The sequence below is a fragment of the Mesoplodon bidens genome, assembly GCF_964165515.1.
Source record: "Mesoplodon bidens genome assembly, chromosome: 7".
In the NCBI taxonomy this organism is placed as follows: domain Eukaryota; kingdom Metazoa; phylum Chordata; class Mammalia; order Artiodactyla; family Ziphiidae; genus Mesoplodon; species Mesoplodon bidens.
This window is the reverse complement of record NC_138164.1, coordinates 56,671,587-56,697,288: the sequence shown is the minus strand read 5'-3', so window position 1 is coordinate 56,697,288 and position 25,702 is coordinate 56,671,587. Positions and strand designations below refer to the sequence as shown.

General features: G+C 48.6%; 1 protein-coding gene across 8 annotated transcripts in view; it reads left to right on the top strand.

The window, feature by feature from the left end:
* Nucleotides 1-25,702, top strand: part of LOC308620440 (synaptotagmin-9) — a 389,294-nt gene that overhangs the window by 282,328 nt on the left and 81,264 nt on the right. For 2 of the 8 annotated variants that reach the window (XM_081239995.1, XM_081239998.1), the window contains exon 3: nt 4,162-4,376. The exons of 3 other annotated variants lie outside the window; for them this stretch is intronic. In XM_081239995.1, the coding sequence (XP_081096121.1) occupies nt 4,162-4,376 (215 nt within the window). Of the gene's footprint in view, nt 1-4,161; nt 4,377-17,581; nt 17,690-17,816; nt 18,142-25,702 lie in introns of those variants that run through there. 3 more of the 8 variants (XM_081239997.1, XM_081239999.1, XM_081239992.1) reach the window with 3 other exon arrangements.

The window sequence follows — 25,702 nt, the reverse complement described above, 5'->3', positions numbered from 1 at the left end:
CAATCATAAATCAAAATGCAAAATATGAAGCTACAAAACATTTAGAATAAAGCATAGGAGAAAGTCTCTGTGACCTTGAGTAATACAAGCAAATGTATATTAGAGGTAAACAATAATGAGTTTATTACAGTTTGGATGTGCAGGGTAAGGTAATAAAATAAAATACTTGCCAAGGGAAAGCTTCACAGTGGGTAGTGGTCAGTGGAGGAGAAGCAAGTGGAGGGTCCCTTTGGGAGGGCCTTTTTTTTTCTTGCGCCATTTTTCATCAAGTGTTTATTAGCCTTTGGGGGTTTCGTGATAATCTTAATTCAAATTTCATTGCATAATAAAGCAACAGGGACATCCTGCTCTCAGCATGACAGCCAAGGGAGGAGCTCTGCAGATCCACTCAAATGTGAAGCTGGAGAAAATGAGTTTTTAAAAAATGCAAATAGCCATTCTCTGGAAATGATCCTGAGCCATTTCATTGAAGAAACATTTATTCCATAGAATCTATCAGAACTTGGTAAGAACTATGCGCGTCTGTGGTCTTTGAACCAAGGTGTGTGCCCTCCCTCCCCTCTCTGGCTCAACAGGGCAGAAGCCCACCCCAGGCTGGGGGAGCCACACACACAGGGACCCCCGCTCCTGGCATCCAGCTGCTGGGCTGTCTTCCCGGGAGGGCAGCATGTCAGCGTTTCTCATCCTGCCCCCCAGAGATCTGTGTTTGGGGCTAAACACTGAGTGAATGTGGCTGAGAGGTGGGGGGTCCCTTCTCCGGCTCAGACCCCCTCATGGGACCAGACTGCACATTGGGCTCAGAGCACTGAGGATGCTGGTTCCCTGTTACCCTTGCTGTGGCTTGTGGCAGGTGGAGTGGTCCATGCAGTAAAAGATCATTTTTTAGAAGTTTATCTTATCTGTATATATTTCTGAATTGTTCAACATATATACTTTGTGTAAGTGAAGACAGGCTAAGTTATGCTGCAGTAACAAACAGTCCCAAAATGTCAGCAGCTTGAAACAGCTCATACAGGTTCCCCGCCGGGTCTACTTAGAGCTCTGGTCCACGTCATCGTCCCTTTGGAACACGGGCTGATTCAGTCCCCACCGTTGCCAGAGATCAGAGCAAGTGAAAGAGATATGAGGAATTGTGCTCTGGTACCTAAAGACTTTCTCCCAGAAGCGGCACATATCACTTTTCATGTTTATTGCCCAGAGGAAGTCATGTGGCTGTGAGTAACTTCAAGGGGCAGAAGTGTTATCCTACTATGAGCTTAAGTAGAAGAGAACCAAAACATTTCTGAATAACCCTGATTACTACTACACACATACTTAGTTGCTTTTGAAAGCGATCATTAAAAGGCTTTCAGTGAAATCCTATGTTTGCATTTTATGTTGTCTTACCTTCCCCTAACAATGACTGAAACTGTATTAAATTTCGGTTTTGGGTGCTTAAAATAAAAATTCTCAGGTTGTCCTCTCTAAACGTCAAAACTTGATATTGATCAACGTTGATTTGCTAGTCAATGGTTTCCACTTAGGCTGCACATTGGAATCACCTGGGGAGCTTTTTGTTATCCCAGGTCAGCCTCAGACCAATCAAATTAGAACCTCTGGAGGTTGGGACCCTGGCATCTGTAGTTTGTAAAACTCCCCAAGTGATTTCAGTCTGTATGTAAAATTGAAGTCCCTTGTGTTAATCTATCTTCCCTAAAGAGTGCTTTGTTGTTCAAGATAAAGTAATTGAGAGATTGCACCCAAAGAGAAACTTTATTCGGGCTTGAACATGAGGTGAGCTGCTGTTTTCTGAGACATAATTTAGGCGTCAACACCTTGCCTTATGTTATTGTCTCTTTTGTATTGTTTTGTTAAATCCAGGTATGAAGGCATGCATTTTCTTATTTGTTGCATCTGATAGTCCTATTCTGATGTATTTTCCTCTGTGACTGTAGTTTTTCCATAGGAACTGATCATCTGTAGGGAATGTGTGTGGAGTATGGAACTGAGTCTTCTGGGTGATTGGTTTTTTGTTGTTGTTATTTCGGTTGTGCCACGAGGCTTGTGGGATCTTAGTTCACCGACCTGGAATTGAACCCAGGTCACAGCAGTGAAACCTCTGAGTCCTAACCACTGGACCACCAGGGAATTCCCTGGGTGATTGTTGCCTTTGCTAATGCTGGGCCTTAGAAGTTTCACCATTCTGGACCATTTTCTGAGCCTGTGTGTTGATGAAATTGCAAAGAAATAGAAATTAAAGTCTTTTACATGTGTATACATATGGAAAAATAGACACAGATACACATGTACTCATACACATTTACACACATACGCAATATTTGAATAGTAAGGAAGAATCCCAAGGATTTAGGGCAGGGAGGGGCCCAGAGAATGGAAGGAACTTGTCCAAGGCCACAGAGTGATATAAAGTAAATGAAAATCTCAGTCTTCCCAGCTACTCCTGGCCTGACTTATCCTACATTTATAAATGTGTGTGTGTGTGTGTTGAAGTGTGTCCAGGATGGAGAGGGATTACTTAGCATTTGTTTGGAGATTGGGGGGTCTTGCCCTGCTTCTGTTCATCTTCTTTCCTGAAGTTGTTGGCTGTGGCCTCTCCTAGTCAACTCTGAATTGTATTTGCAGGAGCCAGAAAGTGCTGAGCACACATCAGAGTGTAGGTAATAGGGCCGTTTCCTAGTTCCCCAGAGCCATGGACTTGTTTGTGGATTGTGATCCATGATTCCCTCTATCCTGCCCTTTCAGAAAGCAAACCGGCAATCAAATAGTAATTGTTTCCTTCTGTGTGGATTTCTCATTCCAAAGACTGCCATGGCAAGTAGGAAGTTGACTTTTAAAAGAGTAGAGGAACCTGGAATTAGACGTCAGGGCTGCAGTGTAACCATGGATGTGGTAGCCCTACAGCCCACATTTTCCAGCAAGAGTCCTGACTTCAAATATTTTATTCTGTTGGTTTTATAAACAATCCAAAAGCCCTAGAAATTCTACTATGAACCATATTTTCTAAAGTGTTTCTTACTGATGAAAGAAGCACAGGAATCCTTTGTTAGACTCTGTTGCCCCAGTTTTGGTTTGAAAAATATATCACTGTACATATTATGCAAAGAAGACTTTTTTTAATGGTGGGGTTTCTTTTATTTATTTATTTAATTTGGTTGTGTTGGATCTTAGTTGCAGCAGGCAGGCTCCTTAGTTGTGGCGTGCATGTGGGATCTAGTTCTCGGACCAGGGATCGAACCCGGGCCCCTTGTGTTGGCAGTGTGGCGTCTTAACCACTGCGCCACCAGGGAAGTCCCTAATGGTGGGGTTTAGAAAGGCAAAAACAGTCCTATTTGGGACATACCAATTTAGAAAAAGACCCAGTATCCCAGATCTCTGGGGAAATCTAGGTACTCTTCCTCTTAGCTATTCATCCAAGCATATGTACAGACATTCAGTCCAATTCCCCCTCACCATCCACGGGTCAGGGGGTGTGATAACTATGTTAGCTAACTATGACAGGGGCTCTGCCCTCGGAAACTTCACGGCCCATAAAGGGAAATGAGATATGGATACACACAGTAATAAATACAAGTCAAAAGTGTGAGTATGTCAGAGGGTATAGAATCTCCCAACCGGGAAGATCTAGAAAGATTTCGATTCACTCAACCTCACCAGACCCCACAGAGCATCCCTTCCTCTGCATCCTGTTGATCAGAGCAAGTCACTAGACCAGCCCAGAGTCAGCATCCACCTCAGGATGAGGGGAGTAGAATGCCCACACAAGGATGGGACGGATTTTTGGTGGCCATCTGTGCAGTCTATAATGTAAAAGAGGACAAATTTATTAATATCAGCGCTGAAGACTGGCATCTCACCATTTTAGCGCACATGTCCTTGGTCGTGGGTGAGGTCTAGCTGTGCTTTCGCAGCTGTCTGAAGGTGTGAGCTTCCCTAAGCCAGTCCCAATGGGCGCAGTCATGTGCCTCTCTCATGCCCAACCCAGGATGAAAGGTGATTTCTGCAAAGTTCACTTTGTGAGTGATTCTGCTGAGGCAGAAGTGGTTCCTCTAAGCTTCTTATCCATCCCTTTCCTCTCCCCTTTCACTAAATTTGCTGTTTATCAGTTCCTTGCCCTTGGCATCCACCCTTCTTACCAAGGTTCCCGCCTCTCTCTTGTTCCAGGCACTAACACAGGGGTAGATATTAGCGATGGTACCTGTGAGCCTGGACTGGCCTCCACGGCTTCCTACGAGAACCCCTTCCCGGTGCTCCATCTCGTCGAGGACTTGAGGTTGGCCCTGGAGATGCTGGAGCATTCTCAGGAGAGAGCAACCCTCCTGAGCCAGATCCCAGGCCCCACAGCTGCCTACATAAAGGAGTGCTTCGAGGAGAGCTTGGTGAGTAGGCCCATGGCCTGGGTGGGGAACACGGTCACGGAGCCCCTGGCATGCCACCATCGCCTGGGGCTGTTACTTCATCTGTGCACTGTCCAGTTTTTCCTGCTTCCTGTCCAGATTTGGCCAACCCCCAGTGGGTGGTGGTCCTTCCCAGCAGAAGGGTAGGGCCTGGTCAAGCAGCTTAAGCTCCACAGTCAGCCTGCCTGTGCCCTCCCGTTGTTCTCCTGAGAAGGGGAAATCCAGGGCCAGAGAAGAGCGAACATGGAAGGTGTTTCCCCCCAGATAGTACACGCACAATTTGCTGTGTTATAATCCCTAGCTGGGGTCTCTATTTTCAGCTGAACCCACCATGCCCCTCGTTTCCTACAACAAACTAGAACCTTGTTGCCTCATCCATCCCTTTATTGCTGCCCCTACTCTTCAGACCACCTTGCCCTAGAAGTCCTTCCTGCCCCTAGAGTGGAATGCAGGTTTCCTGACTCTCCTTCTGCCCTCTCTAGATCAATCCTGCACACCTGCTAGTCTCTAAGGGAAGCAGATGAGTAACCAAAGCTGTAAATTTTTGGCTTTTGTTACCCGTCTCCTTCCCTGTGGAGACCAGCCAATCAGCTTTAAAAGACTAGTAATATCTGGGAATGGGTAAGGCAAGGAACTAGTCCATTCTGGAAATGATCTGGATTGCACCCAGTCCAGGGCTGGGAAGCCAGAGGGAGCATGTGATTATTACCTAAGCTGAGTCTGAGGATGAAAGCTGGCATGCAGTCTTCTAAAGCTAGAGTCCTGTGGATCTGATTCAAAATTGGAAAGTATGCACAGAGATAGCACGACAGGAACAGGACCACTAAATTGGGAGGGGCAGGTTGATGTTGAAAACCACAGACGAAGGAGGTTGAGATCCTCTTTTCTGGAGGCCAAGTCATTTGTGATTAGACAGGTTATATCCCAGATGTCCTAGCTACTCCTGTTCAGGAGTCTGTCAATACAGTCTTATCCCCCTGCCTTCCTCAGAACACCGAAGAACTCTTTATTATATTCATTATATGTGTTGTTCAACATTTTCATTACATAGATTGTCTGCCTGGAGCTCTGTAGCATACCCATAGGTAGGGAGAATAACGGCCTTCCAAAGATGTCTACATCCTAATGGCCAGAACCTGTGAATAAGTTACCGTATGTGGCAAAGGGGAAGGAAGCAGGTGGAATTAAGGTTGCTAATCAGTTGAGTTTCAAATAGGGAGAGCAGCCTGGATTATCCAGGTGAGCCCAGTATAATCACTGGCGTCCTTATAAGTGGAAGGGGCGGCAGAAGAGTCAGTGTCTGATGGATGTCGTGGGGGAAGGTAGTCGCCCGCCACTGCTGCTGGCTTTGAAGGTGGAAGGGCCAAGAACCGAAGAATGCAGGCAGCTGCCAGGAGCTGGAAAACTGGACTCTCCCCTGGAGCCTCCAGAAGGGAAAGCAGCCCTGCCAACGGCTTGATTTTAGCCCAGTGAGATTCATTTCAGGCTTCTGACCTCCAGAACTATAAGGTAATGAATTTGTGTTTTTGCAAGTCACTAAGTTTGTGGTAATTCGTTACAGTAGCAACCGATAATGCCCAGAGAGGAAGGTGAAGGTTGCTGGATGGGTCTCCGGTAGGCCTGTTACAGGTCAGGTTTGCAAGCTGGCTCCTCATCCCTCCCCCACGTGAAGGCGGTTCTTGGTGGTCCTCTCAGACTTGTGCTGATAATGGGACAGAAGTCCCCACCTGCGTCTCCGCTAACTCTTTTAACCCCTGCAGTCCTGCTAAGTACTACTGACTCAGGCTGTAGTGTTCACAGAAAATTTTATGAAGCTTCAAGAAAATGATAGGTCCGTAATTCCTCAGTCTGAAACCCTTGGGTCCACATGCATTTTAGAACTCAGCGCTTATTAAACTTTAGAAAGGTGAGACAGTGCATGTGTACTGTACAGTATGTACCATCTCTAGCAGATACAGGGCAGGAAACACGTGGACATTTCTTCAGCAGAACTTGTGAATATCTGCATGAAGTGGGATAAAGAAAGACTACAAATACATAATTTACAGTGACTGTGTATTTTTACCTTGTATAGATGTGCCTGAATTTATGGAACCATTTCTCTAATGTTGAATTGAAATTATTTTTAATCTTTCACTAATGATATGGCATTGCTGCACAGACTGTCTTTGTCTAGAAATATTTGTCATTATATCGAAATATTTTCAGATAGAATCGTGAAAGTAGAATAATAGAGTTAAAGCAGGGTTAACGGACAAAATACAGAATGCTCAGTTAAGTTGGAATTTTAGATAAACAATGAATTTTTAATAAGTATGTTTCATACAGTTTGCTAAGTCTGGCAACTCTGATCAAAGGTATTAGTATCTTTAAGCCTTGTGACACATTTTTCCAAACCACTTTTCAGAAAGATTTTACTCATTTATATTTTCATTGGCAGGGTTTGAGGTATATCCTGATCAACAAGCACTAAGATTGAAAAAATAGCTTTACTAATTTCATAGGAAAAATGGCTTCATTTTATCTTTGCATTTCTTTGTTTAGTAGGAAGGCTTTTTTTAATTATCTTATTAATATTCTGTATTGTCTCCAAACTTTTGATCTTACCCCAATATGAAAAAAATTCATTCTCCAAATATACATATTCATATATGGAGAACTGTCCTAATATATGTAAATTATAAAACATAGTCCCAGATAGAAAATCCTTTTTAAAGGACGGATTAAGGAAATAGCTCTAGAGACTTCCCTGGCAGTCCAGTGGTTAAGACTTCACCTTCCAGCGCACGGGGTGCAGGTTCGATCCCTGGTGTGGAAGCTAAGATCCCACATGCCTGGCAGCCAAAAAACAAAACATAAAGACAGAAGCAATATTGTAACGAATTCAATGAAGACTTTAAAAATGGTCCACATCAAAAAAAAAAAACTTTAAAAAAGAAAATAGCTTGAATATTTTCTTCACACACGCCACACCCCCACCCCCCCCCCCGCAACCAGAGATCACCTTGAGTCCCTTGGGTGTGCCTGCCCTAGGCTGGTCTGTTAATATTTTGTGTTCTCTCACCCCCACCCCTATTAGGATTTTAATGTTTTTCTTATGTTTAAATGACTTTTTACTAGCCCTTTGCTTTGTGACATTTCTTTTCCTCACTTTGTTTTAAAACGTTGTTTATTTATGGTGGTTTTTTGAGGCAAAGACTTTAAAAGGATTGTAACTAATTTTATCAGTCTTTCCTGTTTGAGTTCTTCTTTCTAGAAAGGCCCTGCCTGACCTCAGATCAAATAATATTCACCTGTATTCTCTCTCCAGTAGGTTTATAGTTTGATTTGTATCTCATGGTTTACTCGAATTCATCTTCAGTCTTTTTAGTGTGTGCATGAAGTATGGGTCTAACTTCTATAATTTACCGAAAGATTCTTAAAAAATATTTTTGATCCCAAAGTAGTCGATGTGGTGGTTGGTTTTTGCAAGATGCATTGCAGAAAACAGCTTGCATTCAGATTTGCAGATCTGTTTTGGTGGCTATTTACAATGGTTGGGGGAATGCTTGCCTTAGAGAGATTTTTCTAAAAGTTGTTGCATTCATAAAACTTTTGGAGTAGTTATGGCCATCAGCAACCTATGAATGGTGTACTTTTAGGGAGGTCAGAAGTTCATATAAACATTCCAAGATACCAGGGCTGGATGTTTAAGGTTTTGATTCTAGACAGAGACCACCTGTGTGTATTTTAGGCCTCAGCAACTGAAAGTCATTTTACAAGGCACACACATTCCATAGCAGGTCTTATCTGTATGGAGATAGAATCCAAGGCCGTGAAGAAACCCACTACTCCTCTTTAGACTGGTTTTAGATTGCCTTAGGTTGGTACTTTTAGAAGATGTTGCTGTACAAATTGTGGTCTATGGACCAGCAGTTTTGGCATCACTTGATAGCTTGTCTTCAAGAAAAAAAAAGAATTTGCCTCATCCACTGAACCATTTCCAGGTGATTCGTATTCACATTAAAGTTTGAAGCACTGCTTTAAACCAGAGACTCGCTTGAATTATTACCAAAAAAAAAAAAATCCCATGTGACTTAAAATTGGAGCTAACAAGGTAGCTCGAGGGCTCAGGCAGGCAGTCCTTGTGCCTTCTCGTTTCTCATTCATGCTATCTGTATGTCCCTTGGGTGTTTGTGCTGTTCTCCTTCGTCGTAAACCTCAGTTACTGCTTTGTCATGTGCTGGCCTGGCGTGATCCAACCTTGCCTTATGACACCTGTCAGTTGGGATTCTTTCTCAGAAAGTGGCATAAACAGTAAGGAGGTTTTTTTTTTTTTTTTTTGCGGTGCACGGGCCTCTCACTGTTGTGGCCTCACCCGTTGCGGAGCACAGGCTCCGGACGCGTAGGCTCAGCGGCCATGGCCCACGGGCCCAGCCGCTCCGCGGCATGTGGGATCTTCCCGGACCAGGGCAGGAACCCGTGTCCCCTGCATCGGCAGGCGGACTCTCAACCACTGTGCCACCAGGGAAGCCCCAGTAAGGAGTTTTAAATGTCACTAACGAGATGTCCAGAGGATGGGCAGTCCCAGGGTTAAATCACTGACTCTGGGATGACCTCAAGGGCTCCAGCTTTTCTTATCTTTCTCCCCACCATCCTCAGGGTGTTGATTCTTCCTCAGGTGTGTCCCCTAACAGTTGCAAGAAGGCTGCTGCAGCTCCGGGCAGCCTGTCCTCACACACACACAGCTGTGTCCAGAGGTAGAATATGTCTTCTTTTTATAAAACGGGAAGATTTCTCTGAAACCCCCCAGCTTCTCATATGGTCCCAATGGTCAGGATTTGTTCGCATGTGCATACCCTAGCTGCCAGGGAGGCTGGGGAACCAGTGTTGGTGCTTTCACTGATCATAGTGGGAGGGGGGGGCGTCTGTCGGGAAGGAACCATGATGCGGGGGGGAATAAATGGCCCTTAGGAAGACAGCTCAGGGCGACTGTCACACGTCCTTTAGGTGTGATTTTATTCTTGTTGACTGACAAGTTCTTATTTTCTCTCTGTGTGTGTGTGTGTGTGAACCCCTGAAGAAAAGAATCTCATTGGCTTAACTCATAATTTTTGAGCCAAGCCCTCCAGGTCTATGAAGAAATGTTAATTGCCAAAGAAATAGAAATTCAAGCTTTTCATTTATGCTCAGCTGTGGTTGGTTTTGCAAGATGCATTGCAGAAAACAGCTTGCATTCAGATTTGCAGATCTGTTTTGGTGTCTGTTTACAATGGTTGGGGGAATGCTTGCCTTGGAGAGATTTTTCTTAAGGTTGTTGCGTTGGATTAGCTGCCCTTGGGTCAGGTCTCCACCCAAGGGCCAATAATTAGCTGGGGTGAGAGGGTAGGAATCATGGTCTCCTGTTACTGTTCAACAGTAACTGTAACTGGGATATTCAGTCACAGATACTGGCAGCTGTAGCACACAGAAATAGGGGCTGCTGAAGAGGCCGCAGTGGATGTGGGAAAGCGGTTGGTGGTTCGAGCACATAGTGGACTAGCCCTGGGCCCCCACCCTTATGTCTTGAATGGTGAGGGAGCTGTGGTCCTAGTGCACTGTGGTCAGAAAGCCCGTGTGTGGACAGCTGTTTCTTTACAGTGGGGCTGGTTCCTCCTTGCTGGGTGCTGGCAGGGCTGGACACAGATTAGCTGGCAGCAGCAGGGATTCTTGGCCTGGGAATAGTTACAAACAAGCCAGGCTCATCCTAAAGACACAAGTATCTATGGAACAGAACTGCCCAGGATTCAGTGGTGCTAGGTGGTGGGCAGGTTTCCAGGGCTTTGGGGCCTAAAACAGGGTCCTCCCTTCCTTGGCCCCTAATAGAATGAGGAAAGGTGGGCTTCAGGCCTGGAAGGGTATGTGCGGGTCTCTCTAAGCTGGGGTCCCTCTGGGACTTCAATGAAGAAAGGAACAAAGGGCCTGGATTCCCCTGTTCTAGGAGCAGAACTGTTACCCAACCAGGTCTGTTTGCCTGATGCACAGCAGGCCAAATGCTGAGATACTGTGGTTTACAGCCACGAGTTTATTCACAAGGCAGCCAAGTGAGAAGACAGGAGAATGTCTCAGATCTGCCTCACTGAAGGCGAGGGGGTTGGAGTGTTTATGGGAAAAGAGGGTGGTCCTAGGGGAGAGGTGATTGGAAGTAGGGTAAAAGTGAGGAAATCGGTGTTCTGCACAGGTGCATCTGGGTTAATGCTTCTGCATATTCCAGTTGGAGGCCTCCATCTGAGGGTGGAGTTTTCCAGTCCTTTAATGTCAGAAGGCCATTCATTAGACATCTGCACAGGCCCAGTTTTAGGGTGGTGCCAACCAGTCCCTGGCCGGCTCACACTGGGCAGGAGCTGACTCCCAAGTTCCTGTAAAACAGCTGGGCTGCGTGAAGCTGGGACAGTATGCAATTAAAGGGAGGAAAACAAAGAAAGAAAAAAACAAGTGAACTTAATGAAGGCAATTTACAATCAAAGGGGTTTTAGCAAGCTGTTCGCTTATCTGTTGTTTTATAAGACAAGTTCAATCATTTCTATTATCAGCTTCTGTTAACTCTATGGGGCACAGTTTCAGTATCTGAACTCTGGGCTTAGCCTCAGAAAGTTGGTGGAGTGCCAAGGCGCTTCGGAAGGGGCTCTTGTATAGGAAAGGCTCCTGGAGACCAAGGCGAGCAGGGATCACGGAGCCTGGCCTGCAGAGAAGCATCAGTGAGGCTGTCCTGTGATAGCAGAAGAGTGTGAGCCTCTTTCATGGTTGGCAGACGGGGCCGAGCTCAGGGTCAGGACTCGTAGAGGAGGAAGCTGAGGCCCAGGCTGGAAGGCTGCAGCATCTCTGCTGTGATGGGAATGGAGCTGAGTTCTAGAAAGGGGCCACCTTGTTCCTCTCCCTGCAGCTGCCTCCTAGGCCTGTGGTGAGCTGGGCGATGAAGCCCTCAGGGAGAGTGGAGCCCGTAAAGGGCTGGTCAGCCAGCTTCCAGTGGGCCCTGCAAGGCTGGGGAAACAGCCAGCCAGCGGGGTAAGCGGGCGGGTGACCCAGGTTCCTGGGAGATGCCCAAGTGATACTAGAGCCTGCAGGGTCTCCAGATGGAGCAGCTCTGGGGCCTTCTCTAATAGTTGGGCGCACACACTCGTCATCTGCAAGGCATCAGTCTGTTCCACTCTCATTACTTTGGATGTGGGTCAGGGAGATTTTTGGTGAAGACCTGAGGCTTTGGGGGCTGAAGGTGAAGTCTGAAGAAAGGCAGGTAAACCCAGCAGCAGCGGAGTGTGGGCAAGTCAGGGCAGAGCCCGGGCTCCAGGGCGGTGGTGGGGGGGGCGGCTTGGCAGAGACGCTCCAGAGGGGCTGTTCTCTGTGCCGCCCTCTGGAAGCAGCGTTCGTGGAGTCGGTGTGGCCTCCCAGCGGGCCCATGCTCTCCTCAGCCAGGGTGCAGGTGTACTGTCCAGCGTGCTTGGACAGGTGGAGGGGAGCAAACCAGGATGAGGCGGTGTGGGATGAGGCAAAAGGCCGGCTCTCTGCCACTCACATGTGGCCACGGATGAACCTCTCTTCCCTCCTCTGGGACTCAGTTTTCCTACTAGAAATGAGAGCTGGTCTGACAGTCCGTCTGCAGGATCTGGCCACGCATTCCAGTCCTGCAGTTTAAAGGCTATAGAGCGGCCCCCTGGTAGCCACCAGCCCCTGCCTTCCTCAGTCTAGACGTTTAGGTTTGCAAAGTGGAGACAGGTTAGGGAGCCCCTCTAGGCACAGCTGCCCCATGTCGGGGCTCGGCCGAGGCCGTCATCTCTGGTCATCTCCGGAGCCGTGAAATGGGAGGCCCTGAATCGGCAGCTTCCTCTGGGCCTGGCTGTAAGGGAAGTAAGGCCCCTCTGGGTTGTGTGCTGACCTGTGTCAGTCTGTCCGTCAGATGTTTGCGTGCCCTCAGCTACCTTCTTAACCAGTCTCTCCAGAAACAAAAAGACCAGTCCAGGAGGGTGCACGGCCACCCCCGTCATCAGCGCAGCCGCCGTGTCACAGATGGTGACTCCTTCAGCTCCCAGCGCCTCCCACAAAGCCCCGACGTTCCCGCCAGGTTCAGCCTGCAGTCTTTCATTCCGGCCAGAGAAGCAAATCTGCTCACCGTATTGAAAAGCCAGAGGAGTTACCAAAAAAAAAAAAAAAAAAAACACCAAAAACGGGGAGAAGCTGTTTTACGAATTATAAACCGTGAGCTTGAGTTTCTCGTGCCCTGCGATTCCTCTCTGTATCTCTGTTCTCCGCTCAAGGCCAGGAGCAAGAGATGGGTGGGGTATTTATGTGGCAAACATGTTCATTTTGAAAAGTCACAGACGGGAGTTTTATAGGAAAATCTTGGCTTTCTGGATGTTAGAAAAGGGGAAATTTGGTGATTGTTTTTCAAAAAAAGAAATAAGTGAAGCCTATGTGAGCCAATTTCCAGTGCGTGTTTCTTGCCCTCCCCACTATAGGTGTGAACTTGAGAGCTCGAGAGTTGTAGGTGTCAGAGCTCTCTTTCCTGTGCTTCTCTCCCAAGGGACTCCTGGTATGCTGGTTGTGGGGAGGCTCTTTGTCCCTGTGCAATACTGGAAGAAGCCACTAGGTGGGAGTCAGGGACAAATGCTGGAAAGTCTAAAAGCCCAAGGAAGAAGGTATGGGCTTTATATGAGAAAATAGCTGCCTCCCCCCAGCCCCTCCCAACGCTTAGAGGACATAAGTTCCTCTCATTAATGAAGCCGCTGGACAGTGTACCTGAGTCAGCTGGCAAAAAGAATTATTTTCCTTGGAACCCAGTGGACATAAGGGTAGGCCTGGGAGGCCTCCACTGTTTGTGGCGGGGGAAGGAGACCAGAGGGATGAGGGCCCGTCCTGGGAGCGTAGACTTGACCTTCCATCGTCAAAGGCAAGAAGATCTCTCCAAACACCTTTTAATTCCAGTGCCTTTTGCTGGTGCGCTATTAATTAGGGTGGCCTCTCCATTTCCTGACCCTGCGTCTGTCAGGCCCTGCCCTAGAGAAGTCTCCTGTACCTTGGGGGATTTTGAATACTTTTTTTTTCCTGTCACAGCACCCCAGATTGGGGGTTTTCAGCCACTGCAAACTTAGCAGTTTTAATTTTCCTGGATTTTGGGTTTCTACCCACCCCGGTCCAAGTAAATTGTACCTTACTAAATTCCAGAGATCTGGCTTCTTTCAGACTTGACTTGAGCCTGTTTCAGTCCCTCAGAACCAATGTTTATAAGTGATCAAGAATGTGCAAACAGTGGTGAAAGAGCAAATAAATCCTTCCCCACTAAATTTCCTGCTTCAGGCCCAGGGGATGTGGTGGTCAGTGTTGCCTGGTTAGCATGACCTGAGGTCTGAGCATGTGGACACCCCCCAACCCTCTGCCCGCAAAGGGGGCTTGCCAGCACACCACCGGGCCTCCTTCCCTTTCAGGCACCCGCTAGCAGGTAGGGAGGCTCCAGAGGAGTCACACTTCCAGGCAGACTGCTCAGTACACTGGGCTCTAAGACCTTCCGAAAGTAGTCTCCTAACCTCTTGCTCCTCAAATATGGTCCTGAGACCAGCACGATAAGCATCACTTGGAAGCTTGTTCGCGATGCACAGTCTCGGGCCCCATTCCCAACCTGCTGGGTCCGAATCTGCATTTTCACAAGAAAGCCCTCTAGCCCTGGTGATTCACTAAAGATAGAGAAGCAGCATCCTCACCCCCGGGTCAGCAGTCTATGGCCTGTATTTGGCCTGCTGCCTATTTCTTATTCCCTGTGAGCTAAGCATAATTTTTTGTTTTTCAGTGATTGAGAAATCACAAGAAGACAATTTTGTGATGTGAACATGATATAAAATTTGAATCTTAGCGTTCACAAAAAAAGTTGCTGGAACACAGCTACCCTCACTGCTTTCCACATTGGCTGTGGCTGCTTTTGCACTACAAAAGGGAGTCGACTGTCCCAAACCATATGGCCCACAAAGCCTCAATCATTTGCCATCTGGCCCTTTATAGGCAGTGTGCCGCCCCTTCTGCTAACTCATTTTGGAGGTGGGTCTTCATGCTTGGACACCCTGGGGACCAGGGCTGCGGTGGCCAGGATGCCTGTTTCACAAGCAGGACTTGCTTGCCAGCCCCGAGGAGCAGTGTCCTCAGGCTGGCTCTTCCCCCTCCTCCCCTTCCTCTTCCAAGAGGCAAGCCCCCAGTGCAGCACATCTGTTGAAGGGCACAAGCCTGTCTGACTTACTAGGTCCATCCTGGCACCCGTCACCGTGGCCCAGAGGCCAAGGCTCAGGGCTGAGCTGGAGCTCAGGATGCTGGTGAGAGGTCAACAGAATAGCATGTGTCCCCTTCTCGGTCCACAGGTGTGCCCAGTTAGATGCTGCTGACTCCTGGCCGCTGGCAGGAGGAGGAAAATCTCAGGAACTCCATCCCCAGTCATTCCCATGCATACATGGGATTCCGGCCAGATAAGTGACTTTCTTGGGTTCCCCTCCTGGACCCAGGGATGAGGAGGAGGGCAGTCTATATGAGTTCCCCTGACCACTCTGGCCTCTTAGCTGTGCTTTTGCTCCCCAAATGCTCAGTTGCCTGCCCTTTGCCCTCAGCGGGCTGCCTCATGTTCCAGACAGTAGTGAGTTGAGTCTGGTCAATGTGAGTTGCTTTGGGGAAGGCTCCGAGGGCCATAGGGTCACTGTAATGACTCCTATTGATGTACCCTATGTGGTTCCTGAAAACGTCTCTCTTTAGTGATGGATCCAGGGAGTCCCTGAGAGTCTCTCTACCTCACAGGGCAGTACTATAGAAGTAGGACCATCCCCATCCTGCCTTAATAAGGGTAGCCTAAATCTTTCTGAGTAAATACTTAGACCAGATAAAACCCAGGCTTTCAATCTTTTGGGAGTCATGGATCATTTTGATGACCTGATGAAAACGATTTCAGAGAAATAGTGATTTATACCTACCAAATAGTGCTTTATATACATTTTATGAACGTACTCAAGGGCCTGTCTGATCCTCCGAAGCCCCTCTGTGGCCTATGGTAAGAAGCCCCTGGCTGGGATGGCCTTCTGAGGGGCTGCAGCCATGGGTTTGCTTCTAGGCCTTTGGAGTGCTATTTTGTGGATTCTGAGTTGAAGTGCAGTATACTTAGGGGGTTCAAAAAAAAAAAGACTGAGGTAAGAATTGCTACTTGAGGATACCATAAAAATATGTCAAGAATTTAGCTGCAGCTTGTCTGGATTCCCTCCCTCCCTCCCTCCTCCCCTCCTCACTCCCCACCCCCATTCATCACACATGAGTTGAGCTAATAGATGAAGCTGGCTCTGTCTTTTCCTCTCTGAGTCAAGCATCTTTACCCTGGGGAAACTCATTTTCTCCACATAGAGTTTCAGGCTTATCTTTCCAGTCTCACCATTTGAGCCTCACTCTTTCACGTGGAGAACTTTCAGGTTCTTACCGTATGCTAGGAATCGTGCTAGGCGTGGAAATCAGAGCCGTGAATCAGGGCTCACACATGTGCTCCCGTCTGGTGAAGAGGACAGACGTGTAAACAGGTGTGGTTCAGTGCCGCAGGGCAGGTGGTGACATGGGGAGGGGCTGCGTGGGTGGGTGCTGGGGAGCCAGCTTCCCCAGAGGCAGGTCGGAGTCAGCGAGGCTGAGAGGCAGCCATGTTGCTGCCTGGTTCCCTCTTTTTCCTCCTCTCACACCAGAACCTACCAGTGGACACTGATCCCCCTCCAAGGGTGGGCAGGCCTCTCCCCATACAGCCCCCAAATCAGCTGTCTTGCCTCTTCCTCCCTGGAGCCCCAGGAACACCTTTATCACATACCGTGTGGAAAGTTCTTTACCCAGGGCAAGAAGTTGGTTTCAGTTGCCTTGGATGCTGGGCAAACGTGTGTTGACCAAATGAATTCATTTGACTTTCCCAGGTTTTTAGACAGAAAAAAGTAAAACGGCCTACCCACCCCTGCAGCCTTAGAGACCTTGACTAACACATCCTATCCTAGTTCTGGGCAGGAAACCTTGGCGAGTGAGGCCCGGGCTGCACTCTGGAACTGGGCCAGAGGCCAGAAGAAGGCTCTAGAGCTCAGGGCATGGGCAGCTGAGCCTGCTTTTCCTTTCTGGCCTCTGATCTGGGTGTGTCTCCAGGAATTTACTCCTCCCCTCATGCCAGCTGCTGGCCACAGCCCTCCTCCTGCTGCCTCTGTGTTCTGTGTGGACTGGGCCAGCCTGCCGGGGACTGTGTGTTTTCTGCCTTGTCCTCGGGCCCTGCTTCTGGGCTGTGGACAGTGTAGATGCCGTGCTAAGCAGCATGCCATACACCCAGCAGAGCCCTCTGTTCAGGTGGGAGCTCCAGGAAACCCCCTGGTGACCCCCAGGGGCGCCGGGAAGGCCCACGCAGTCAAAAGATGTGTGTCTGCAAGTCATTTCGGGCAGCAGAGCTCAGAACCCTTGCGTGTAACCACAGTTCCCATTGCACCCACATCAAAGACTGCTTTCATAACCAGTCATAGCCGAGGGCCACACGTTGAGGGCTGGGCAAGGGAGAAAAGCTGTTTTTAGGGGAGCTCTCAGAGGAGGTGGGAATGTGAGGAAGTGGGGGGCAGCCTGTGGGGAATGTTGGACAGGCCACCCTGGCAAGCCAGCATGTGACCTGCCAGTAAGAAGGCAGATGCCGCTCCCTGTCTCCTCAGCCTGCTGCCTTCCCAAGGCTTCCACCCAGAGTGCCCCCTAGATCTCACGGACACACATGAGGTGGCCTCACCTGGCTTGTGAAGCAGCTAGTCTGGGCTGGGGACAGCCAGTGAGGCAGCACTTGAGAGAAGCTCTGCCCCGTCTGTTCCCGTGCAGAATGCAGCCCCGGGGAGCCCTGTGGTGGTGGCTGTCAGCAGAGGTCTCCAAGACTGCAGCACCGGACGGTGCCCCCAGTGCCCAGGACGGCAAACCCCCAGCAGGGCCAAGAACCCAGATTGGGGCCGCTTCTGAATTTGTTCTTATTTGGAAAAGACTGGCTTCCCTCAGGGCACAGCCTGACACCAGCCTGGAGGAAAAGGGGTGGGCGTGGGCTGCTGGGTGGCAGTCAGGCTGTGTGTGGGAACCAGCAATTCCTCCAAGAGCAGCGCTTATTTTTAGTCTTCTCCCCAGTCCCAAATAAACTGAGAGCAGCTGGGAGCCTGTGGGTAAATGCAGAGTGGAGCTGAGACAGGAAACCGGGGTCTCTCCCTAATGAGTTCCAGCCACTCCAGAAGGGGGAAGCCAGACGAGGAATTTTCTTCAGGACTGTTTCCCTCTGGCAGGCTCTGGTATTATCACCGAAAAGAATGTTCCCCTGTGTGTGTGTGTGTGTGTATGTGTATGTATGTGTGTATGTGTTTACAATTTCTGGCCAAGTCTGTCTCCCCACCCCCCCCCATTCTGCTAGGTTCCCCTGCTCTGCAGGCTCTGTGTCCCAGAGCTGGTGCCTGTGTGTGTCCGGCGGGGTGGGAGGTGGATACCGGACAGCACGGTCTGGTCTGAGCCACTGTGTCTCTGAAACTGTTTAGGGAAAGGCTGCCGGACGCAGGCCAGGGACGTGGGGAAATTTGAACACAGCTTGACGTTCCTGAGGGGGAGGGGGCAGCAGCAAGGAAGAGGAGAGAATTTGGTCTCTGGCCAGAAAAAGGGCTTTTTCAACCAAGGAATCTAACTGCTGACATGGGTACCCAGCATGGATGGGGACATTGATGTTTACAAGCATTTCGCGTGGCTGAAGAGGGTAAGTGACTGGCTGCTTTGTCTGGGTCTCCGTGGAGATGCGTGAGGGGTGAGACACTGTGTGTGTGTGCGTGCGCGCGCATGTGCGTGTGTGTGCACGCGTGTGCGTGTGTGGAGGGGGGAGGTGTTTGTCCGGCGAAGCCCTGTTGTGGCCAAGCTCTCCATGAGAATCTAATTATAGACACTAGGGGAGAAAACAGTCAGCTGTCTTTGTTTCTCCTCTGACATTCTAGTGAATGAGCCTCTGTGCAGAAAGGCAAGAATGAAGTGAGGAGAGTTCGTTATTTTAACTTTAGCACGTGAACAGTTGGAGGCTCCAAACACCGTGACCAGAAGAAGGTGCCCACCACTTTTTGGTGTGAGGATGCGGTGAAGGAGCCACTGCCTTTCAAACGCACTGGATTCAGAAGTTGTTGGGCTTCTCCTCTGCTCGGAAGTTATCTGGTGTGGCGATTAGTCAGTCTGGTGTCAGCCGAAGGAGCTGCTGCGTTTCGGGGTGGGGGGCGGGTGCGGCGGGGGGAGGCTCTCGGAAGTCCTCTTCATGTTTCTCAGAGGCCGAGGGCTGGCGTTGCAAGTCGTTCCTGCCGACTCTGTCGGGGTTGAGCGTGAGAGTGTGGGGTGAGCAACAGCGGGTGAGTGCTGGGGGCTGGAGTAGCGTCCGCACTCACAGAACCCAGGCTCGCTCTTCTGTCACCATCTTTGAGCTGCACAGATGGGTATCCGTGTATTTTCACACCGAGGCTGAATGTTTTCAGAGGCAGGAAGAGCAGAAGCAGCTGACAGATAAGAGATCTGACATCGTAACCGTAGAAGAACAGGAGGGACAGGAAGTGTCCAGCTCGGAAGGTCCCTGACTCCAGCGCCCCAACCCTGGGCCTGCTTCTGCGTGCGCCCACTGCACTTCTCGCTCAGCAAATATTTATCAAGTTCTGGGTACTGGGTGTCCAGTGGTGAGCACAAAGTAGAACCGGTCTCTGCTCTTGTGGATCTCCCATCTATTGCTTGGGAGATGCCAGTTAAATAGTCCCAGGAAATAAGCCTGAAATTTACAAGTTGATAAATACAGCCAAGAAGAGGAACTGTTGATAGCCATCATCAAGGGCTGTTACTGATTGAGAAGGAGGAGTCAGGGGCCCTCTTTGAGGAAGTAACACTTCATTGAAAACTGAAGGAGAAGTAGGAGTGAGTCAGGTGGAAAAGGGGGTGAAGAACACCTCTGAGCTCGGTGATGGTTGGGAGCTGTGGGTGGGTTCCGGATCACACAGGACAGGGAAGGCCGCAGTAAGGATTGTGGGTGACATCGTTTGTATAATGGGAGACTTGTAGCAGGGAAGTGGCATGAGATACATTGGGGGATCTAATTTGTATTTTATGAAAATTACTCTAGCTGTGATATGGTGTATGATAAGCTGTGTCATGCAAAGTGAGGCAAATGAACCAAATTAGAGAGCTCGAGGGCTTATTGGGATCAACTAGTACAAACCCCTCATTTAAAAAAGCCCAAGAGGGCTTCCCTGGTGGCGCAGTGGTTGAGAGTCTGCCTGCCGATGCAGGGGACATGGGTTCGTGCCCCGGCCCGGGAAGATCCCACACGCCGCGGAGCGGCTGGGCCCGTGAGCCATGGCCGCTGAGCCTGCGCATCCGGAGCCTGTGCTCCACAATGGGAGAGTCTGCGACAGTGAGAGGCCCGCGTACCTCAAAGAAAAAAAGAAAAAAAGCCCAAGAAAGTCTAGGAACCTCATGGCTATTAGTGTTATGGCTATAAGTGGTGTAGCCTGATCTTGAACCCTGCTCTCCGTCTCCCAGTCCAGTTCTCTTTCCTCATTTCTATGGCCAAACAGGTAGAAAATTATGGGTTTAGAACCCAGCAGAAATCCTGTTTGTGCTCAGCCCTATCCCAGCTTTGGGATGGGGGGCATTGCAGTCACCAGAGAACAGGCTGAGGTGACCAGCCATTTTGGTAAAGGTTCACATCTATTGTCTTAAGAATTGAAAAAGCCTCACTGAAAAGGTTTGGAGGAAATAGGTGAGAAGTGCACTTCCCATCACTTGTTCTTTATTTTCTTGTATCCAGCTGAAGCTTTTTAACCAGGAGGTCTTACAGCCTCGATGTGCCTGGGATTGTAGGTGCCATGTCCCAGCCGCTGGGACAGATGTTGTACCTTTGTACCTTGTGCAGAAGTTCTGTCTGTGGAGGAATTAATTCTGCATGCGAGGCAATGTAAGAAGGTCCTTTCAGTCCTGAGACCCAGGCTGTGAGCTCTGACTCTTGGATGGTGGGAAGTCTGCTGGGAGAAGCTCTAAGTGAGGAGACTTCAAACCCTGTGGGAAAGACTCATAGCAAAACATGTTTTTCTTCTACTTTTAAAGAGCATTTTTAAAAAAAGCAAAGCACAAAGTATTGGATATGTCATAGGCAGTATAATCAGTATCTTTCCTATTCTCTACCTGAAACACAACTGCCAGATTCTTCTTTTTTAAAATCCCCTTTAAAAAAAAAAAATCACTTTTCTTCCTTTGACCCTGATCGTAAGCCCCATGATTTGCCCTTACTCTGGACGAAAAAGCCGAGGCTTTTCTACCCGCTTGGCTTTTAAGACTTTTTTTTTTTTTTCCGGTACGCAGGCCTCTCACTGCTGCGGCATCTCCCGTTGCGGAGCACAGGCTCCGGACGTGCAGGCTCAGCGGCCATGGCTCACGGGCCCAGCCGCTCCGCGGCATGTGGGATCTTCCCAGACCGGGGCACGAACCCGTGTCCCCTGCATCGGCAGGTGGACTCTCAACCACTGAGCCACCAGGGAAGCCCTAAGACATTTTTTTAACCTGGCCTCAACTTACCTTTTTAGTTTCATCATTTATATCTATTTATATTTATTTTAGTTTCATCTCTTTATATCTGATGAGCTCCCACATGTCGTCCCTGCCTTTTCTGAGCTTCTACCTCCATGTCCTCCTCTTAATTCCCACCCACTTCATCTGACTCCATCAAGGCTCTCCTTTTCCATCAGTCCTTTGCTGATCTCATCCTTGTGTTGCATGCAGTGGACTCCAGCCTGGGTGCCCAGCACTTTCCATCTGCCTGGCTCACCCACCCCCTTCCCATGTGCTTCCTCAAGCTGGGGTGGCTTGGAGAGCAGGTTTCTCTTAGCCCAGGTTTTTGAAGGTGGAAACATGCTGTTTCTTTCATGTTCCCACACACAGGGGTGGTTCCAGCAGAAGAGGTGCCTGGATGAGATGTGACCTGGTAGGAGGCTGGGAGCCCTTGCCCTTGGACCAGTCCAGGAGGTCAATGCCTCGGAGCAAGACAGTCTTTGAATATTGGGACAGTAAGGGGAGATGCCTATGGCTAAGAAGGCCCAAAGCTACAGGGGAAGCATTTGGTGAGAAAAGAGACATTGTCTCGTGGCCTTTGGGGGACGGGATACTGCGTACTGTTTTAGCTAAGAACATGCAGTTTGAAGTAAAGCCTGGGTTGGGCTCTTGGCTTTGCCACACTTGCTAGCTGTGTGATCTTAGGCATATTATCTCAAATCCTGGATTTCTTCATCTATAAAATAAAGAAGGTAATAGTGCCAGCCACATACAGGTTTTATGAGGATCAAGTAAGATAGTGTATGTTAAATGCTTAGCAGAGTACCATGCACGTAGGGAACATTCAATAAAAGTTAACTGCTCTTGGCCATTACCAGGAAGGGGGATATTGAAAGAGGAACAGATGGGACCCGTTTGCTTCTCTCCTAGGAGTGCATCTTAGGCCATCATTCCTTCAGCTTAGGCCCCTTTCCACATTCCAGGTCAAGGTCTCAAAGCAAAGACCGGCAGGAGACAGCTGGGACCTGGCCCACCATGAGTAGCCAGAGGCCCCAGTGGCTGCTGAGAGAAGGCTGGCCAGGGCTGGTCCTCCAGTGCCTTCCCCAACAGACAGATCCCTGGGACAAGGTCATCTCCCACCACAAGCATCCAGAGGGTCTCCGCCCCTCAGCTCTTTGGTTCCTGACTGACTCACAAACAGCTCACACCTGCCCTGCTTTGAGATCAGTGGCTCCAACCCACATAGTCCTGAAAGAGCCTCTTAAAATAGCAACAAAGCAGGGTCTGTGGAGTCCACCCACTGCCCTCTGAGCAGGAGTTTATTTTCCCAGGAACAGAAATCCCAGCACTGTCAGCATCTTCACACTGCTGCTGGCTTCTAGGACTCTGTGTTGGAGCCAAATTCCAAACCAAAGTCACAACCCCGTCCACCCCACCCCCACCCCCTAAGAGAAAAACAAAAACGGAATCATCATGGCTCCCCCATGCAATTGGCTTGGGTTCTGTAGTACAGTATGGGATGAACTCAAACTGCTAATGTGAGACTTTATTCTGTGTCATCTGGTGCTCAAACGGTTGATCCAGTAGCCTGGCCACTTAGTCCAGGAGAGCTGCAAAGACATCCTGGCCCCAGACATTGACTTGCCTTGCACTCAAGTCAGAGTGCAATTAAAGTTGAAGTAGGAGCAGCTTCTGTGAAAGCTGTTCCTACTGGCTAAGAACGTGGATCCTGTATCCAGCTCCTTGGGTTCATATCTCAGCTCTGTGTGACCTTGGACAATTGATTTACTCTCCTGGGCCTCAATTTTCTTGATTGTAAAAAATGGATGAATAATTCAATATATGTAAAGTGCTTAGAAAACGCTTCATAGATGTTATGGTGACGATGACCTCGGCCACAACTGACAGCCTCTGGTTACTCTAGAGCCATGTGCCCAAACTTGATTCTGGGCAGAGAGATTTTTCAAGACCAGGAGGAGGATGACAGTGGGTATTGTTACTCAAGGGTTCTAGCTGTCCCCATTTTCCTAAGGGTACATCCCATCTTTAGCCAATGCACCCAAAATGTCCACCCATCATATTCCCCAGCATAATTTAGGAGCTAGAATTTTGCCATCTGTGACTCCTGTCTGCCAGCTATCTGGAGAGGCCCTCATGCCTCTTTCCCAGCAGGGTTTAGCAAAGGGGCATCATACCAGGGTCATTTGCTGAATAGCTTGGGTGGGTAGACCAGAGCAGCAAAGCCATTGGTAGTTCCATGAACTGGCATCAGCACTTGGGGGGTGGGGTGTCCCTTGACTCATCCCTGCATTCTTCCCTCCCCCACCCCTGTATCAGTTCTTTCACACTTTTCCATTTGTCCCCAACCTTATACTCCCCTCTCAACTGATGTCACCACCTACTTCATTGAAAAAAAATTAGCCACACATAGATGAGCTTCTTATCTTCCCTCCCCACCACCACAAAAGGTGACAGTGTTCACAGCCATCATTCTTCTTTTTTTTTTTTAAAGGAATATGAAAAGTGTATTTTTTTAAAATTTATTTTTGGCTGTTTTGGGTCTTTGCTGCACGTGGGCTTTCTCTAGTTGCTGCGAGCAGGGGCTACTCTTTGCTGCGGTGCGTGGGTTTCTCATTGAGGTGGCTTCTTTTGTTGCGGAGCACAGGCTCTAGGCGCATGGGCTTCAGTAGTTGTGGCACGCTGGCTCAGTAGTTGTGGCTCATGGGCTCTAGAGCACAGGCTCAGTAGTTGTGGCGCACGGGCTTAGTTGCTCCATGGCATGTGGGATCTTCCCAGACTAGGGCTTGAACCCATGTCCCCTGCATTGGCAAGCGGATTCTTATCCACTGCACCCCCAGGGAAGCCCCCACAGCCATCATTTTTCAACTTCCTTTGGTTTCATGGGTCAGGAGTCCCTTCTCTCCACCAAGGCTATCCCAGTATCCTGTACTCATGATCCGATGCTATTTCACGTCCTGTTGTTCTCCGATTGTTTCTTCTCTTTACTCTGCCCTGCCTCCTTGTCCCATGTCCTTGGCAGAAAATGCTTCTCCTTGATTCTTAGAGAAAAACAAAACTGTCTCTGACCATGTACTTGTCTCTCCATGCTGCCTTATAGAACTTACCCTCCTTTCATCATCAGGAATCTTGAAATCAAGAGCAGACTAAAAACTCAACATCTCTACTCCTTCCTGGTCACTCCCAAACCCACTTCACCTTGGCTTTGTCCCTAAGAAAGCTTTCGAAGTCCTTCTATAATGTTCTTATTGCCTCTAGTTCCCAAGCAACGTTTCCCATCCATTTTCCCTGGTAATTCATTCCCATTTGGGCATCTTGTAGGTTTAATGAAATTCTTGTGGCCAAAGGACCAGCTCCTCTCTTTGGCCCTTACCTAACTCCCACATTTCTACCTGTGGATCTTTCTCTTATGCTATTTGATTGATGAAATGCCTGGACCTTCTATCTCAGGAGCCCAGATGCATCAGGCAGTTTACTTCTAATGCCTCCAGGTGAGCTGAAACAGTCACAGTTGCTCCTCCATCCCCAACTCTGGCACCTGATGCTGCCCCTCTGTCTCCGACAGGTATTTTTCAGAATCATGAGTCAGTGTGTCTCTTGGAGTTGGCAAGATGAGGAAAGAGCACCACTCAAAGAGCCTCCTGTTTTTACTCTGCTCCTGGCTTTAATATACTCCCTTCACAAGATACCAGCACACTTGTAAATACCACTTCTCCTACAGTCAAGTGCTGTAGGTTCCTTATGCATCCAGCCACCTGATCAAGAGAATTTAGCAAGGACTAAGCTTATGCAAGGCTATAATCTTGGAACAAGATCTTGGTGAATCCAGTGCATTTCTCTCACCTCCAAATCCTGCTTCCCAGGATGATCAGTTAGGAGCCTTCATGTGGCATCACACCAGCCCCTTGGTTGGAAAGCTTATAGACAGACTGTCAAGATATTCTTTGTTTTCTGTGTTAGTTCTGGGAAACCAGAGTATCTGAAGGGTGGCGATTGTGGCTTCATGGATAGCCTATCTGTATCAGGAAGACTCTTTCCAAAGATGCTGTTCTCTTATTCTTCTGGGGGAATTCCTTCATAGCTTTCAAGACTCAGTCTTTCAAGTGGGGACTCCACTGTAAAGCCTCTCCTCTCCCTTGAAGGCATAATTGATTCGTCCCTCCCCTATGCCACTGCTGCTGGCTTACATACAACTAACTCTATGACAGTACTTATCTCGTCTCACTGTAAGACTACAGAGCTCTTTCAAGGCAGGGACTGCCTAGCACAGGGAGTGACACCTAGTAGGTGTTCAGGAATATTTAGTCACTGAATAGATAACTGAATGAAGCATAATTATGTGAACATTGGTTGACCAAGCTATTTAATTTGCTGTTCATGAACTTTGCTCGTCCCTGATGGCAGATCATTCGATAGTGACAACCCCACCAGCGACCCTTAGCCTCCCCTTATATATAATTGCAACTAAGAGAGGTGGAGGGCAAAAGGAGGTCAAGGTCAGGATAGGATCTCTCTTGTTGGGCTCCTGGTAGCTAAGGACCTGACTGTACTCTACTCACACTGCATTTCGAAGAAACTTCTTTAACTCTGTGCCAGAGGTAGTGGATTGGCTTGGCTATTCCTTGTTGGGAAAAAGTGGTTTTATAATAACTGCCAGAAAGGCCTTAAATTCCTTAACCAAAAAATCTAGGAGAAGTTTTCCTTTTTTTTTTTTTTTTTAAATGCACGTATAG